General features: G+C 35.7%; 1 protein-coding gene across 6 annotated transcripts in view; it reads left to right on the forward strand.

Annotated features, from left to right (window-relative positions):
- Positions 1-18,691, forward strand: part of ROBO1 (roundabout guidance receptor 1) — a 1,120,933-nt gene that overhangs the window by 134,857 nt on the left and 967,385 nt on the right. For all 6 annotated transcript variants that reach the window (XM_077878763.1, XM_077878768.1, XM_077878765.1 and 3 more), the window contains exon 2: positions 17,836-17,972. In XM_077878763.1, the coding sequence (XP_077734889.1) occupies positions 17,885-17,972 (88 nt within the window). In that variant the 5' untranslated portion in view covers positions 17,836-17,884. The remainder of the gene's footprint in view (positions 1-17,835; positions 17,973-18,691) is intronic.

Below are 18,691 nucleotides of genomic sequence, written 5' to 3' on the forward strand. Positions count from 1 at the left end.
AATTTTAACAGAGAAACATATACTATGCACTTTTCTTCTACTTCCTATAGCTACTTTTTTTCCCCTCCTCTATCCTGATCAGGCTTTTTGCAAGAAGTTGCTGCAGCCAAGGTCACATGCGTTACTGCTTGTGTTCTCTCTAGGATTTTGATGGATTCCTGTCTTATATTTAGGTCTTTCATCCATTTTGAGTCTATTTTTATGTATGGTGTAAGGACATCGTCAATTCATTCTTCTGCATGTGGCTGTTTCGTTTTCCCAACACCAGTTGTTGAATAGATTGTCCTTTTTCCAGTGGATAGTCTTTCCTGCTTTGTCAAATATAAGTTGACCATAGAGGTGAGGGCCCATTTCTGGGTTCTCTATTCTGTTCCATTGATCTATGTGTCTGTTTTTGTGCCAGTACCACACTGTCTTCATGATCACTGCTTTGTAGTAAGGCTTGAAGTCTGGACATGTGATGCCACTAGCTTGGTTGTCCTTTTCAACACTCCTTTGGCTATTCGGAGTCTTCTCTGGTTCCATACAAATTTTAGGATTCTTTGTTCCAGCTCTGTGAAAAAGGTTGATGGTATTTTGATAGGAATTGCATTGAATGTATAGATTGCTCTAGGAGCATAGACATTTTAATAATATTTGTTCTTTCAATCCATGAGCATGGGACATTTTTCAATTTCTTTGTATCTTCCTCAGTTTCTTTCATGAATGTTCTATAGTTTTTTGAGTACAGTTCCTATGCCTCTTTGGTAAGGTTTATTCCTAGGTATCTTATGGGTTTTGGTGCAATTGTAAAGGGGATCAACTCCTTAATTTCTCTTTCTTTTGTCTCATTGTTAGTGTATAGAAATGCCACTTATATTTTATATCCTGCCACTTAGCTAAATTCCTGAGAGTTCCTGAAATTTTGGGATGGAGTCTTTTGGATTTTCCACCTAGAGTATCATGTCATCTGTGTAGAGTGAGAGTTTCACTCTGCTGTGGGCTTTTTTTGTAGATGACTTTTGTGATATTGAGCTATGTTCCCTCTATCCCTACACTGTGATGAATTTTATCAAGAAATGATGCTGTACTTTGTTAAATGCTTTTTCTGCATCTATTGAGAGGATAATGTAGTTCTTGCCCTTTTATGTATGTAGTGTATCATATTGATTGATTTGTGGATATTAAACCACCCTGGTATCCCAGAAGGGTATCCCACTTGGTTGTGGTGAATAATCCTTTTAACATCCTGTTGGAGCATCTTGGCTAGTATCTTGTTGAGAATTTTTACCTCTATGTTTCAGGGATGTTAGTCTGTGATTCTCCTTTTTGGTGGGGTCTTTGTCTGGTTTTGGGATCAAGGTAATGCTGGCCTCATAGAAAGAGTTTGGAGGTTTTCCTTCCATTTCTATTCTTTGAAACAGCTTCAGAAGAATATGTATCAATTATTCTTTCAGTGTTTGGTAGAACGGCCCTGGAATACCGTCTGGCCCTAGACTCTAGCTTGTTGGGAGATTTTTGATTACTGTTTCAATTTCCTTGCTGTTTATGGGTCTTTTCAGTTTTGGTAGTTTATACATCTCTAGGAATGCATCCATCTTCCAGATTGCCAAATTTTTTGGCATATAGTTGCTCATAATATTTTATAATTGTTTTTATTTCTTGAATGTTGGTTGTAATCTCTCCTCTTCATTTATGATTTTATTTTTTGGAATCCTTTCTCTTTTCTTTATGGTAAGTCAGGCCAGGGGTTTTTCAATCTTACTAATTTTTTCAAAAAACCAGCTCATAGTTTTGTTTATCTGTCCTACTGTTCTTTTGATTTCTATTTCATTGATTTCTGCTCTACTATTTATTAATTCTCTTCTCCTACCAGGTTTAGACTTCATTTGCTGTTCTTTCTCCAGTTCCTTTAGGTATAAGGTTAGGCTGTATATTTGAGACCTTTCTTATTTCTTGAGAAAGGCTTGTATTGCTATATACTTCCCTCTTAGGACTGACTGACTTTGCTGCATTCCAAAGGTTTTGAACAATTGTGTTTTCATTTTCATTTGTTTCCATGAATTTTTTAATTCTTTTTTAATTTCCTGGTTGACCCATTCATTCTTTAGTAGGATGCTCTTTGGCCTTCAAGTATTTGAGTTCTTTACAAATTTCCTCTTGTGATTAAAATCCAGTTTCAAAGCGTTGTGGTCTGAAAATATGCATGGAATGATCCCAATCTTTCGGTACCAGTTGAAACCTGATTTGTGACCCAGGATGTGATCTATTCTGGAGAATGTTCCATGTGCACTGGAGAAGAATGCGTACTTTGTTGCTTTAGGATGGAATGTTCCGCATATATCTATGAAATCCATCTGATCCACTGTGTCATTCAAAGACCTTATTTGCTTGTTGATCTTCTACTTAGATGATCTGGCCATGGTAGTGAGTGGGGTGTTTAAGTCCCCTACTGTTATTGTATTATTATCAATGTGTTTTTTAATTTTGTTATTAATTGGTTTATATAATTGGCTCCTCCCATGTTAGGGGCATAAATATTGGGGTATTTAGCCCATTTACATTCAGAGTAACTACTGAAAGATATGACTTTAGTGTCAGTGCATTACCTGTAAAGTCACTGTTTCTGTACATTTTCTCTATTCTTTTCTGGTCTGTGTTACTAATGGGCTCTCTCTTTGCATAAAGGATCCCCTTTAATATTTCTTGCAGGGCTGATTTAGTGATCCCAGAATCTTTTAGTTTCTGTTTGTCCTGGAAGCTTTTTATCTCTCCTATTTTGAATGACAGCCTAGCTGGATAAAGTAGTCTTGGCTATGTATTTTTCCCATTTAGCATCTTGAATATATCATGGCAGTCTTTTCTGGCCTGTCAGGTTTGTGTGGATGGGTCTGCTGTCAGGATAATGTTTCTACCCTTGTAGATTTCCAGTCTCTTGTCCTGAGCTGTTTTCAGGTTTTTCTCTTCTCAGAGATTTGCAGTTTTCATTCTTATATGTCAAAATGTTAACCTATTTTTACTGATTTTGAGGGCAATTCTCTGTGCCTTCTGGAATTGAATACCTGTTTCCTTCACCAGATTAGGGAAGTTCTCCACTATAACTTGCTCCAGTATATCTTCTGCTACTCTCTCCCTCTCTCTTTCTTCTTCTTCTGGGATCACAATTATTCTAATATTGTTTTGCTTTGTGGAATTCCTCCCACTGATCCAGTAATTGCTTATCTCTTTCTCAATTTCTTTATTCCCCATCATTTTGTCTTGTATATCACTAATTCTCTTGTCTGCCTCATTTATCCTAGTAGTTAGAGCCTCCATTTTTGACTGCATCTCATTAATAGCCTTTTTTTATTTCAACTTGATTAGATTTTAGTTCTTTTATTTCTCTAGAAAGGGATTCTCTAGTGTTTTTGTAATAATTATTTTGAACTTTCATTCCAACATCTTAATTATCTCTGTACTGATTAGGTAAGTACTGCCTTTTGTTCTTTTTTGAGGTGAGTTTTTCTGTCTTGTCATTCTGTCCAGAGAAGAATAGATGAATGAGAGAACAAAATACTGTAATGGCAACAACAACCGCAGAGACATACATGCCAAATAAATAGAAGAGACTCAAAATCTAAAAAAAAAAAAAAAAAAAAGAGAGAGAGAGAGAGAGAGTGAGAAAGAGAGAGAGAGAGAGAATATGGTCAGACAGGTGAACAGAACAGAGCCATATGCTGGATCCTATGTATATTTTGGTCTGTTTGTTAGAAAACTAGATCACAAAATTGTAAAGAGAGAAAAACTTAAAAATGTACAAAAGTAAAATACAATGAAAGGATAGAATGTAACTGTACAAATGAAAATTAAAAGACAAAAACAATTTTTAAAAAAGAAGGAATATAAACAGGTGAACAGAACAGACCAATAACACTATATCCCAGGTGTATTTTGGTCTGATCCTTAGAAGAAATGACATCCAAAAATTTTAAAGAAAAACTTATATATGTATACAAAAATAAAATTAAATACATCAAAAGGATAGAATATAACTGTAAAGTGAAAATTTATTTTATTTATTTTTAAGATGAAAATTTAATAGACTCAAAAGAAAAGAAAAAAGAAAGAAATTCTCTTTTTCAAAAGAAAAGAAAAGAATATGATCAGAAAGGTAAAGAGAACAGAGCAACACAATAGATTCTGAGTGCATTTTGATCTGTTAGAAGAAACTGCATCCCAAAATTATAAAGAAAAAAACCCTTATGTATGTACAAAAATAAAATTAAATACAATGAAAAGACAATGTAACTGTAAAAACGAAAATTAAAAAAGGCTTAATAAAAGCATTGATAAAGTAAGAAATTGGTTGAAAAAGGAACACGGGACGCCTGGGTGGCTCAGGGGTTGAGCGTCTGCCTTCTGCCCAGGGCCTGATCCTGGAGTTTCAGGATCAAGTCCCATGTCGGGCTCCCTACATGGAGCCTGCTTCTGCCTCTGCCTGTCTCTGCCTCTCTCTATGTCATGAATAAAAAAAAAATAAAATTCTTAAGAAAAAGGACCGCAAAAAAAAAAATTAAAATTGAAAGACTAATGAGTCATAGGGAAAAACAAAACAAAACCCTGAGTTCTGCATACTGTTTCCCCCTAGTGCTAGAGTTTTGCGATTGTGTGATCCGTAAACTTGGTGTTAGCAGATGTTTTTGCTGATCTTCCGACGGGTGGAATTGCAGGGTCCTTGCCAGGGCCCAGGCTGAGTGATCTGCCCTGATTACTCTAGGTGGCTTTTGTTCCCTGAGGCTTTCTGTGCAGCGTTAGAGGATGAGGATAGAAATGCAGCCTCAGCCTCCAGGCCGGGAGCTGAAAGCTTGGGGCCCCACCCCTCAGTGCGCCCCCAGGGAGAAGCAGTCCATCACTTCTGTGACCCCTGACTCTGTCTGCACCCTATGCTCACCCCACCTATGACCAAGCATTTCTGTCTCAGGCACGTGACCCCCTTTCAAGTCTCTAAACTCTGCAGCCGCCTGAGGCACACCTGTGCTGCTCCACCCCAGGGAGGAAGGGGGATGTCGGGTTCTGCTGCTTGCCCGGCCCCTGCTCCGCAGTCTTGGCAGCCCCAGTTTCCAGTTCAGGGCAGAACGTTGATGAGAACCCACTCCTGGGCTCACTGATTACAGCCAGTTTCCTCTTCTGATGCCTGGGAACTCTAGGTACCCCCAGTCCTCCTGTGACCCCCGAGGATCCTGAGACTACACGGTACCACCCAGGATTCCACCCAAAGCTTCACTGCTTGAGTGTCTTTCAGGCAAGACTCCTTAAAATGCTGATTTTGTGCTCCACTGCTCTGTCACTTTCTGGTAGCCAGTTGCCAGAGGCTACCCACCCCCTTAGCCCCCCGTCTGTCTTCCCATATATCCCCTCGCATTCACTTCTCCGCACCTCCTACCTTGCAAAAATTGGTCACTTTCTATTTCTAGAGTTGCAGCGATTCTTTTCTTAGATCTCTGGTTGAGTTTGTAGGTATTCAGAATGATTTGATAGCTATCTAGCTGAATTCCTGGGACCACACAAAACTAAGTTCTCCTACTCCTCTGCCATTTGGGGGGAAAAAGAGTTAATTGGCTTGTTTAAATAAATTTCTTGGGCAGGCTGTGTAATGAAACCTATACTCATAGAGAAATAAGAACTGTGTCTTGTCCCTTTGTGAGAGTGTTTTGCTAGAGGATCTTACCCACAGGAGTGGAATGGAGAGGCAAATGAAGTTAGGCCATTTAAAAAGAAGAAATATTTTTGGGGGGGGGGGTGCGGAGCCTGACATGGGACTCAGTACCAGGACCCCAAGACCATGACCCAAGCTCAAACCAAGAGTAGGAAGCCCAACTGATTGCGCCACTCAGGCCATTTGAGACTATCCCAATTTCACAGGTGTCAAGACAGAAAAAAATGTTGGATCTTAATTTTATGCCTTATAATATATATGACAACATGGAATAGTGAGGGATGGCCATGAATATGATAGGAATCACAATCAGAAGTAGTTAAGAGTCCAGCTAAGTGTTCATCCACATATGTTTAAAGATGAATAGTCCTGCACTTCTGATTGTATCATTTAAAAAATATTTATTTATTCATGAGACACAGAGGAAGAGAGAGAGAGAGGCAGAGACACAGGCAGAGGGAGAAGCAGGCTCCTTACAGCGAGTCTGACATGGGACTCGATCCTGGGTCTCCAGGATCAGGTCCTGGGCTGAAGGCGGAGCTAAACCTCTGAGCCACTTGGGCTGCCCTGGTTATATCATTATTAAAAGAGTTGAACCAAATTCAAACCCCCAGAAATATTAAGATTTTTCTTTTTGCAGTATAACAACCTAGCATCAGTAGGATTGTACAAGGCCTGCCCCCAAAAAATAACCCAAATTCCAACTGCAACTATTTTTATTTTCAGAAGATTGTTTTGGATGGGTTGTGGTAAGAAGTTATTTATGTGACTATGATTGATTTTATGTTGAAATTTCTGCTCTTTTGTTAACATAATAAATTATTTGTTTAAAATAGGATAGTTGGTAAGATTTCATTAGCCAAATAAATGAAATTAATTTACAGTCCAACTGCATTTCCCTCCTGATATACTGAATGGCCAGGTCTTTCTGGGTAACTTGCATACCAGCCCAGCTATATAGCTCTAAAATCACTTGGTTAGTAATTAGGTGTTTATCAGATTCTTGCTGAAAAGGCATGAGACAGTTATCTGACACAATTATCTTTGAAAATTGAATCCTCCATTTCTGGTCCTGCTGAGGACATTCACATGAACACTGAGTGGTTTAAAGCTAAATGCCTTTCAAAAACCCTTGCCTTCTAGAATGCATGCAACATGGTTAGTTGCCAATCACAGAATTTTCCCCATCTTTCACCTATTGCCTTTTGTGGGTGAATCTTTTTGTTATAAGCCTTTGTGTATGTTGACATATTAAAATTACCCCTGACCTGCTCTTCTGCTACTTTGTCTTTCTTACTATAACATTACTAATAGCCAGTCTGAAATTTAATGCTGGCTCCTTTTGTTCCTTCTCCATTGCTGTAGCTTCATAAACTAACCCAACCAAAGTGAAGACAATTGCTCAAATTAACTAGACTATATGTGCATTTGGGGTAATGATATTTCTAGAGCTATTTGCTCTTGAGCAGTCTAAAAATTTTGCAGCTCACTTAAGTTTTAATGTGTAATCTACTCCCAGTTTGGAAATTAATATCAAGCTTTAATATGAATAGTTGTAAAAAACACAGTTATTCAGGCACTTAAAAATTCAAACCTGAAGTAATAGATTTTAATTTAAATGTCACATCCATTTAAGAATGATGCTGTGACTCATCTCCCAATAGAATTGAACCAATTTTAGGATTCCATACACATTCGAGGCAGTGCATTTGAAATTTATTTGTTTAGAAAATAAAAGCAAATAACAAAAAATGACTACATTTTGCTCTGGTTAAGTTTTATGTTAAGTATAATGTTTCTATAAGCATTTTCTGTCTTTAGCCACCATGATTTCTTGCCTGATGTATGGCAGTTTTCATAGATGGACTTTATGAATGTAATAGCTTTTATGTTTGTATTTACAACCTCTCTGTAAGTACATTAGTTTAGGTGCATATCATTGTGTTCATATTACTGTGTGCATTCATCTATCCATTTATTCAACAAATATTTAGTGTCTGCTAAATGGCAGACTTTGCCATGGTGCTAGAATTGTAGACCATTGCAACGGTGACGTATATACCTCATGATCTTCAGATTTGCTTGCTTCATGCCTGTGATTTCCAGAGTTTTTATCCTATACCACATTTATTCAATTCTTTCTTCTACTTAAATGTCTTTTTGCACACAGAGCTCTTTACATTATGGCTTCATTCTGTATTTTCAATTTCCTCTCCAACCACAGCCCCACATGTATGTGTCACCTGAAATCCCATCCAAATACAATCATTTATTGTTTTTTAAAACACACAGACCTCTATGCCTCTGTGCAGTTGGTTCTTTTGTTTAGAATTCTTTTCCTCTGCAGTCTTAAAAATTTCTGGCTTGATGAACAACTACCATTCCTTCAAATCCATTGAAATGTTTACTTCTGTGGTGAACATTTTCCAATTTGCCAGAAACCTTATTGCTTCAATTTCACAAAACAGTACTCTGTTGAACTCTTTGATAGAAACAACCATCCTCTATGTAACTTACCTGGGTCTACCTCTCCCTGCCATACTACAAGCTCTTTCTGGGCAAACACTGTGTGGTATTCATTTTTGAATCTTAGGATGGCACATAAAGGTTCTCAAAGAAATATTATTCAATAAATGAAGCATAGGTTCACAGCTATGGTCATTTTAGTATCCTTTTTTGGTACATTCTTGCTTTCTTTGTTTTTAAAGAAAGTCATCTAATAGTGACATCATATTCCATTAAATACACTTTTAAAACCTTATCTGGTATTTGTATTTATTGAAGCTTAATAGTAGCACAGCTTGTGCTGTTTACCTTTAACTTGCGAATAGCTGAGTTTAATTGAAGTCTTGGTCTCTAAAGTGAAAAAATGAGTCACCAGCATTCCTTTTCAATTAGATTAAACAGAGAGAAGAGAATGATCATGGCAGCACTTGAAAGGTGAGGATGTTCAGAAGATAACTAACTTCACTGTTATACAATAGGTTTGTTGTTACTCCCAGGAACTGCCACTAGAACATGCTTGCTAAATCAACTGTTCAGTTTCTCTTATTTTCTCTCATCTTTTTGCTTTCTCCCCTTCTCTCCTCTCCACTGCTCTGCATTTCTCCCTCTCAACATAAGTGTCAAGCCAGACCAGCTTCATACTTAACTTTTCTTTGAACAAACCAATGCCCATAAAATTTCCTCTATTTCTGTTATCAGTGCTAAGATAAATCTAACTTATCGGAGGCGACACTCATTTTTAGAATAGTGAGGCCATTGATGCTTATTTCCACGTTATGTTACTTGAAAGATGATATTGTCCAGAAAAATATGTCTGCAAGTGGATTTACTTTTAGCTGGGATGACCAAACATCATGTGTCCCACTAATTTTCATCAGAATGATGAAATGAAAAATATGATTGAAGGTCAAGTGGGCATAGAATTCATCTGATGGAGCTAGCGTGAGCAGAGCACTTTGAAAATTGCTTTTGTTTGAAAATTGCTTTCTTTTTGTCTTTGTGTACATGAGTATTCTTTTAAGGGATCATCTTTGTGAATTTGAACATTGATTTTGAAGAGTGCCTGATGTAGACAGTTATCATTTTAGCTGCAAATAAGAAAAAGGAAAAAAAAAAAAAAACTCTGGTAGATATTCTTTATATTAAATCTTTAAATTCTATCTGCATCTTTATATGCAGCATTTATTTACATTAAATCATCTTTTAAATGTCTTTATTCTTAATATAATTCCACTAGTAGATAAACACAATCTTTTTTTTTTTAAACAAGTCTGAAAATTAGGTTGCTTAAAGCAACCCTATGATTAAAGCAAAAATAAGATAAAAATCTCCATTTTGCTGTCTTTACCTTTGCCTTTATGTTAGCAATACTAATGAACTTCACTATGTTTAGGGTGAAAAATTGATTTGAACCTTTCTGCAGTTACTGCTGTGCTTTTTTTCCTCCTTCTCTCCCTAAGGAATTGTGCAGTTTAATTTGGCATTGATTCTTTAATGATTACAGTAGCTATAGTAGAGAGACTGGTGTTTATCTTCATCATGCCCTGTAGATAGCACATTACATTTATTTTTATACATAACTGTAGTTCCATAATTTAGATAAGATACTCTAGCCAGTGGTTGACAGCCATCTTACTGCCTTTATTGATTTTATATTTTGATCTTGAAATGCATATATGAATTCTTGCCATTCGCTGTGTTAAGGTATCTAACTCAAAAGTCATGCTAGTGTTGCTTTAAAACCAATGCTGAAGTGCTGGCTTCCACATGCTGAAAGGAGACCAAATATTAAGTAGAACTTTTGGTGATTGTTAATTTAACTGTCTTCAGGCTGTTCATAGTATACTGTGTGAAGATGTCAATCAGCATTTTGAATATGCCATGTGCGATGCTTTAAGAACTAGCTAATGCTTCAGATATCATTTTGTAGCAATAAAACAATTATCTGTCCTTTCTTTGTGATGATTCTCTTAGAACTGTAACATGGTAATAATCTTAGAACAATACCTCAAGGGAGGGTGAAGTTCAGTTTTACTATTAGTTGAGATTATTTCTTTTGATGTCTTCTTTTAAATAATATTAGCAATCAGCTTCATTGCCACGTCTTTAAACACCTTAATCAGTGAAATGTATGGAACAATCAGAAGTTGAGTATTTTGGAAGTCTTTAGGAATATAGCAGATACTTTACATTATGGCGAATTGCTTACTGTCTTAAACCTTTAGGGCTGCTGTAACAAAATACCTTAGACTACATGGATAGTAAGCAACAGAAATTTATTTCTCATGATTCTGGAGGGTAGGAAGTTCAGGATCAAGTCCCTGGCAGGTCTGGTTTAGGGTGAGGGCTGATTCCTGATTTATAGACAGCAGGCTTCCCGTCTCTGTGACTACTGGGGCTCCCTTATAAGGGAACTACTATCATTTGTGAGGAGTCCATCCTCATGACCTAATCACCTCTCAAGCACTCCACCTCCTAAAGTCATCCGATTGGGGATGTGATGATTAAGTTTCAACAAATGAATTTTGACCAGACAGAAACATTGTCCATCCATGGCATTAAAAAAAAAAACTAGTATAGGTTGAAGAGTAACAATTCTAAAAGAACGTATGTCACAGATTACTTTATCTTCTGATTATTAATTCATGGTAACATATCTGACTACATGGTACTAATAGATGGACATGTTAAGTAAATTGACCAAGTAAATAAAAAGTTAGTTTCTTTGACTCTTTGTTCTGACTTGGTAACATATTTCAGTTTATTTTGGAATCAGAATAAAGAGTCCCAACTCATCTCATGCTTTATATACAGCCTGAGGTTTATTGCCGTGAGTTTTCTCACAGTATGTTTAAAATGGTGTGTTTTCTGGAAATGTAATGAGAATTAATTAGTCTTTATGAAATGAATGGAGGCATAATTGGATATAAGGTCCATGATCCATCCAAATAAAGCTGAAGTGTGAATAGTAATATGGCTCTGCCTACATGTTCAGGAACTTTAAGAAATTAGGCAAACCAGTGAAAATCTCACTAATTCCCTTACTTCTGCTATTCCTGATTAACTCTATGCTGTTTTCCATGTACTCCTTAATCTTGCCTTCATTTCTATATTTTCCAGTCATGTATTTTATTTTCAGTATTGATTTCAAACTCATTTTCCAAAGAGTCTTTTGTTTTTAGTTTCTTTTCTTTCCTCTTCTTTCTTTACAAAATCTGTATATATAAATGAAGTCAGAAAGTTAATGATGACACTTTAAACCTAGGATATTAATAATTTGAGGTTTAGGATAACGTAAACATCTGACAAAATGTATAGTACCTGTATCCTTCTAAGAAGGAAGAGTTCCCTAGGTGTATGAGAAGCCGAAGGTATTAAGGTGTATGTATATGTGTGTGTATAAATGTTTTAGGTCTAAACCCTAAATGTGTGCTTTTAAGTATTCTGCTTTTTGTTTATTTCTTTGTTTCAAGTTTTTATTTAAATTCTAGTTGGTCAACATATAGGGTAATACTGGTTTCAGGAGTAGAATTTAGTGATTCATCACTTGCATGTAACACCCAGTGCTCATCACAAGTGTCTTCCTTAATACCCATTACTCATTTAAGTGCCCTGCTTGTATACGTAGTATGCTATTTTCCAATAGTATACTTTTTATAAGAGATGTGACATTAACAAGAATTTGATAATAAATTGTCCAGTTTAACTTGTCTATGTGAAAGCACTAAATCAGCTTTTTAGAAGGTACTATATACTTTTTATTATTATTTCAAATGTAAAGCACCCCCACCTAAATAGAAGTAATAATAAATTCTAGGCAGAGTTCCCTACAGACTTATATATAGATTATTATTGTAGAGAACTCTAAAGTAAGACTAAATTAGCTAGTCATTTAAGAAAATTATACATACACACACATTTCTTTTAAGTCTTCCAGTTAACTAGGTGGATAATTTGAAAACGGCAGCACACATTTCCTTTTTTTTTTTTTCTTTTTGGGTTCTAGAGTCATGTGCTTCACCAAATTCTATTGCCTTTCCTTTGCAGTGTCTTAATATTTATACTTTCTTTTTATCCCACTAAGTAGACCTTTATAGACTATCTTACTCACCAATCATTTTAGAATATACTAATAGTCCTTTACATGGTTCTTTTGTCTTGATTTGCTTTCTTTTCCAAGTTATATAATTGTTACCTAGTTTTATCTTCCCATATGCCATCACGCTGTGATAAGAAAAAAAAAAACATGAATTAGCCTTGCATTCAGGATGCTGCGTTTCTCTGACATCTTAACTTCATGGAAAGAAAAATTAAATAGAGTTGATTTGAGTTAACTTATATGAATTGATTTCAGTTCACGTATATGTGCTAACTACATACATTCATGCAGACAACTCTCGTGGAGATTCTGAACTCATGTTGTCATGTGGAAAATGACTATGTATTATTTTCCTGATGTGATTAAATCAGATGGGCCAATAAATAAGTAAACTGTGAGGTGCTGCATATAGATTATGTCTTATTTATTTTTCTTTTTTACACATCTCTTCCATTCCAGCCACACTTACCTACACATTGGTTGTCTCTCCCACTGAGTGTCTTGTCCTGGTTTCTGCAGTTATGTGACTTCAACACATCCTGTGAAGCCTAGGCCAGCCCAATCCCCTTCCCACCTTCAGTTTCTCCAGTGCCCACTTTGCCCTTTGTGTCTTTGTCACTCATACATAATTATCTGCTCTAACTTGAAGAGTGTAGATTTATTTTGTATCTAGATGAATCTCCACTGCCTGGCACAGAGTTCTCCATGTATTCACTATGAAAAAGTATTTATGAATTATTTGTTTATTTATAGCTCTTTCATCAAACCTGATTTTGGATTCTTAATTTCTGTTTTAACTTCCAAAATTTTCCAGACTATTTTGGGTAGAGACCTTTAATTTTTCATGATTGATTTTCCTTTCAGTGTTTTAAGAGGTTAGTCCCATGTGAGTAGACCAAATTTCATCTATCTCATTTGTAAAGAGGGAGACTATCTCCTTACTGTGTGTAGATTGCCAAGTGATTCATCTATTATATACGAATCCAAAAGGAACCTGGCCTTTTTTCTGGTCATTGATCTCACAAGGACAGCCAGGTTTCGGGGTCACCTATTATCCACCGGACTCCAGAAATTGTTTTGGTTTCATTTGAAAAGGAAAAAATAAGAGGGTAGTGTAGCTTAAAGAAGAACAAATTTTGGTTAGTAACAAGGAAGGCTTTGGTAAATATAGTTTCTGTCCTAAATATGAGCAAGAGAGAGAGCTACCTACCTATGCTGAAGAGTTTCAGAAGAAACTGAAATCTACTCATCGTGATAACACTGATATGCTAAGGAAATGTTTGTGTTCTTAAGTAATCCAAAATGTGTGCACAAATAAGTATTTTTGACTTTGTTGTACCGTGCATTTACCTAAATTAATTTCTTATGGAACTTTTATACTTTTTAAGAAATTTCATTATTAGTCAGCAGAACAGACTTTTCCCAAAATATGTATTTTAAAAACTCTCTTTAAGGCAATCCTCCTCCTAAAAGCAGGCAAGCAATGCATTTATTTTTATATGAAAATGTACAATAGCAGCACAAATACATGCAAAGTATATGTATATAACATATTACCTTTTAACACCAAGGGCCCTATGGAAAGTATCTATATCATCATTGGGGTGGTCAGTACTTAGCTCTATATGTTTATTAAATTTAAACCTATACTGTAAATGGGTTCATTTTAACATATATAAATTTAACTTAATAAAAAGTTCATTAAACTAAATCAAAACCCCTAAAGTCTTACAAGTTAAACCTAAAGCAGACACTATTCAAATGTGAAGCAACATGTAAATACAGATCTAAGACTGGTTCCATCATCACCCTGGAGGAACCCCACTGGATGCTATTTGAAGTTGGGAGTCATGATGATATTAACATTATTAGATATCAGGTGATGAAACAGACACTCTTTTAGACACCCCATACATATTATCTTACCCAATGATGTAGCTGTTATTGTTATTATTCAGATTTTATATTTGAGAAAGATGAGACTAAGAGAGCTTAATTTTTTTTGCCCAAAGTCAACATCTGAGTGGTGGAGCTGAGCATCATACCCAAAAATTTAGTATTGCCATCTATGCTTTTAAAATAGTGCACTATATTACATCCATAGATTTATTATTCCCCCAAAATAATATAAATATATATATGTATGTTACATTTTAAAGATTTTTTGTATTTATTTGAAAGACAGAGAGGCATGAGCAAGGGGTGCAGAGGGAGAGGGAGTGAGAAAATCCCAAGCAGACTCCATGCTGAGAATTGAACCCAATGCAGGGCTTGATCTCACAACCCTGAGCCAAAACCAAGAGTCAGATACTTAACCAACTGCACCATTCAGGCACTCCAGCCACCAAAATTATAATTTTAAAGCATTATATTACACTAAATAATTCTGTAACCTCATAACCAGCCTAATATTTCACAGCGGAAAAGGATATTACATTTTTTTCTCTTTTCTCATGTCATAGTAGTTTCTTTAATTCAAAACTGTATGAATATACATTCTTAGTACTTTGCTGGGAGGCCTTACTTATATATATAGCTATGGAGAAAAGTGTTCATGGGGGTTGTGTTTGTGGTTGTTGAATTTACTGTATTTTAATACTCAGCCTCCAAATGCAGTTATATCACATTCTTCACTAAAATCAGTTGTCTTATTATTAATATATCAAAGATGTGATTTTACATAAGGGGTTAATTTTAGGGTACGTTCATTTTTAGACAGGCCTCTTGAAGATTAAAATTCCAAACTATTATGATTTGTGTACATAGCAAATAAGGTAGTTGCCACTTCTGATTTGTGGATTGTACCTTAAAATCATGCTATGGTACTAGCCACTCACCATATAAAGTCACAGAATTGTCCTTAACTAATAAAATTTGGTTTTATGAATATACTAAAACATCCTTGAAGTTTGAAATATCTGCTTGTTAATATACCTGGCAGGAGTTCAACCAGTTATAAAAAATAATTTTCCTTCCAGGTTTATTTTCTTATGATTATTGCATTTATTGCATTGGTTTTATATTGTTTTTTAAAAGCTGTTTTTTTGTTTTTTGTTTTTTGTTTTTTTTTGAGAGAGAGAGAGAGCACACACACGAGTGGGATGAAAGGGCGGAGGGAGAGAATCTCAAGCAAACTCCCTGCTGAGCACAGAGCTGGACATAGGGCTCCATCTCACTACCCATGAGATCATGACCTGAGCTGAAATCACAAGTCAGAGGCTTCACCAACTGAGCCACTGAGGCAACCCTATTTCACTGATTTTAAAAGAAGAATGCACATATTTGATACAGGCCTTTATTTTATCGATGGCTACTGGCAGCTAGTAAGTTATGGAATTATTAATAAAATTGTTAGGGGGATCCCTGGGTGGCGCAGTGGTTTGGCGCCTGCCTTTGGCCCGGGGCGCGATCCTGGAGACCCGGGATCGAGTCCCGCGTCGGGCTCCCGGTGCATGGAGCCTGCTTCTCCCTCTGCCTGTGTCTCTGCCTCTCTCTCTCTCTCTCTCTGTGACTATCATAAATAAATTTAAAAAAATTAAAATTGTTAGAATATAACCAACCACAGATATGAAAATCTTAGTTTCAATAATTATCCTTTAAGTATCATTTACCTACTATAATAATTCTAAATGTTCAAATAATAAGCAAATTATAAACAGCTTCTAGATTCATATTTGCTTTTATTTACATCAAAAGCTGAGGCAAAACTACTCAGGTACATATAAAGAATACAAGATCTATGGGCAGCCCAGGTGGCTCAGTGGTTTGGTGCCACCTTCGGCCCAGGGTGTGATCCTGGAGACCAGGGATCGGGTGCCACGTCGGCTCCCTGCATGGAGCCTGTTTCTCCCTCTGTCTGTGTCTCTGCTTCTGTCTCTCTCTCTCTCTCTCTAATGAATAAATAAATAAAATCTTAAAAAAATAGAATACAAGATCTAGGGTTTATCTCAAAACAGGGACTCTGATGTCTAGTTAGACGCACATAATAATCAAACGTTAGAGTGAGGAGGAATATGAAACTATCCCTAGGCAAACAGAAGCCAAGATGACAGGGTGACTGTTATATGGAAACCCAGTCAAGCAGAAGTTACTAGGATGCAGTGTATTTGTACATTTTCTCTGGAAGAACTAATCATCTATATATCACTGAAAAATGTGACTATAAGCAAACACTAATGGATTACTCTGAGAAGGAGCCTTTTTATATAGTAACAACTACATAGTATGGATTGAAGAGTGGAACTGTTCATGTAGGTTTGTGATTATCTGAAATCTAATCTACCTTCTACTCTCATTTGACACTTAAAACAGATAATACATGGAAGATAATGTTGTGGACATATGATGTCATTTATGAGTACTATACCAGGGTAAGGAGGGTTACAAAGGCATTGGCTCCAAGACAAGGAAAAAGGATAACAAATATGGACCTACAATAGCAAGGGTATTTCTCTGTAGGCAAGGTTCTAGCCCAGACAAGAGTGGTTTGCAGAATTCTTAAAGAGAAGAAATAATCCTCAAATATCTTATATGTTCAGTGATTGTAGGTGTCTGGCAGGAGGATTAGGAGGCTCTGCTAAAGGAAGACTTGGCAATTAACTGTACAGTGATAAGTAATAAAGTAAGGACAGCTCAGCTCAACTGGACAAATTGATAATAGCTTTGTGTAGATAAACCTACAGAATCAATTAGGTCATCCTTTTCTCCAGCTGGCACTCTGAGTGTCACAAAATAACTGATAGAACTTTCTTTTTCTTTGGCAACAAATTACATTTTTTATTGTGCTAGATTTATTTATGTATTTTTGAGTAAGTGAACACATGTTTATCTACCTCCTATCTCCTAAATCTAACTTAAATGCCATGTATCTTTAGTGTAAGTTTGGTTGGTTCTCTGAAGCAAAACTGATTGGTCTTCCACCTGAATTCCTGTAGTTTTTTTCTGCCATCTGTGAAAGTCATCATCTACAAGGCACTATTTTATATTTCTTTGGTCCTTCATGACTCATACAGCATACTTTGTTCAAAATAGAACATGTACAAAAAATTTTAATGTGTTTATAAATTGATATAAAATATCCTCAAATTGTTTATCTACTTGAATAAAGAGAGAATATTTAGTCTTCTGTTCTATCTTCAAAGTAGCATGGTTGACTGGCTCATTATAAGCTGTCTGTAAATATTTACTTAGAGAATGAATAACCATAATATTTTCTAGACCTGATGAAATCACTAAATTGGTGAGAAAATAGAAACATTTATCTGGCATTGCCTAAATGATATAGAAAACCAATGAATTATTTGCTAATTATGTCTGATTGAAAATGCAATTTCAAAATTAATAAATACTATATTTGTTCAAAATATATAGCCTAAGATATATTCAGTGTAATTTGTGTTTTATCATCTTGAAAAAATGGTATTTCAAATGCATTTGACCTGTAATTTTTCACAAAATATTTTTAATACTGTCTTTATCTCAATATAGATAAAGACTATCTGTAGTCAATTATTTGCTAACTATTAACAAATAATTTGCTATTTATTTTTTCTTCCAGATAAAGCCTATCTGTCACTGGCTGGGTGTAATGCAAGGAAGGGACAAAGATGAAATGGAAACATGTTCCTTTTTTGGTCATAATATCACTCCTCAGCTTGTCCAAAGATCACCTGTTCCTGGCGCAGCTTATTCCCGGTAAGTGCCATGCATTTGTTTTATCAAATCATGACCACTGCACTTTCTTTTGCTTTAAATTTGTTTTTCACTGTATGTCTTTAAGTCAAATTTGTTCATTTGCTTTCAAACTTGTAAGTCTGTGTGAATGGTTTCTTAAGTGTGTATGCTGATATGTTTCAGGGATCAAATATGCTTGAATACAGAGCACTTTATTAATTCCCTAGAGAAAGTGAGGAACTTGACAAATATTCACTATAACTGCAACATGTAAAGAGTTATTATATTAACTTAGTGAATTGGAGTGGTAGAAGAGCAATTATAGCAGGGGAGAAATGTGTGACACAAAAAGAAAAGCAGTTACAACTCATGTTAGTACTGTAGAAAAGGACCATCAAAACAAGTGAAGTATTTAAACCTGAAAAGCCTTTAGAGGAGTGACATGTTAATTAACAGGCTGAACAATGTCAGAATAAAAAAAGCAACATGCTGCCATAGTTACTATTGTTTTCCGTGAAGTTAGAAACTGGTTTCCTTGAAGTCATACTTTTATTAATGATGCTAGAATAACATAGCGGCAAAAAGCTTTACTTAACCTCTTTTATGGGAAATTAACTAAACCCAATGCTATGGTACAGGAAAATAGAAAAAATATCGATCCAAGAATGAAAAGATGTCAACTTTCCTCTAGTTAAATCTATGTGAATGAATTGTAGTTCATTTAGATAGGTTTAATTGGT

The sequence above is a fragment of the Canis aureus genome, chromosome 30, assembly GCF_053574225.1.
Source record: "Canis aureus isolate CA01 chromosome 30, VMU_Caureus_v.1.0, whole genome shotgun sequence".
Lineage (NCBI taxonomy): Eukaryota > Metazoa > Chordata > Mammalia > Carnivora > Canidae > Canis > Canis aureus.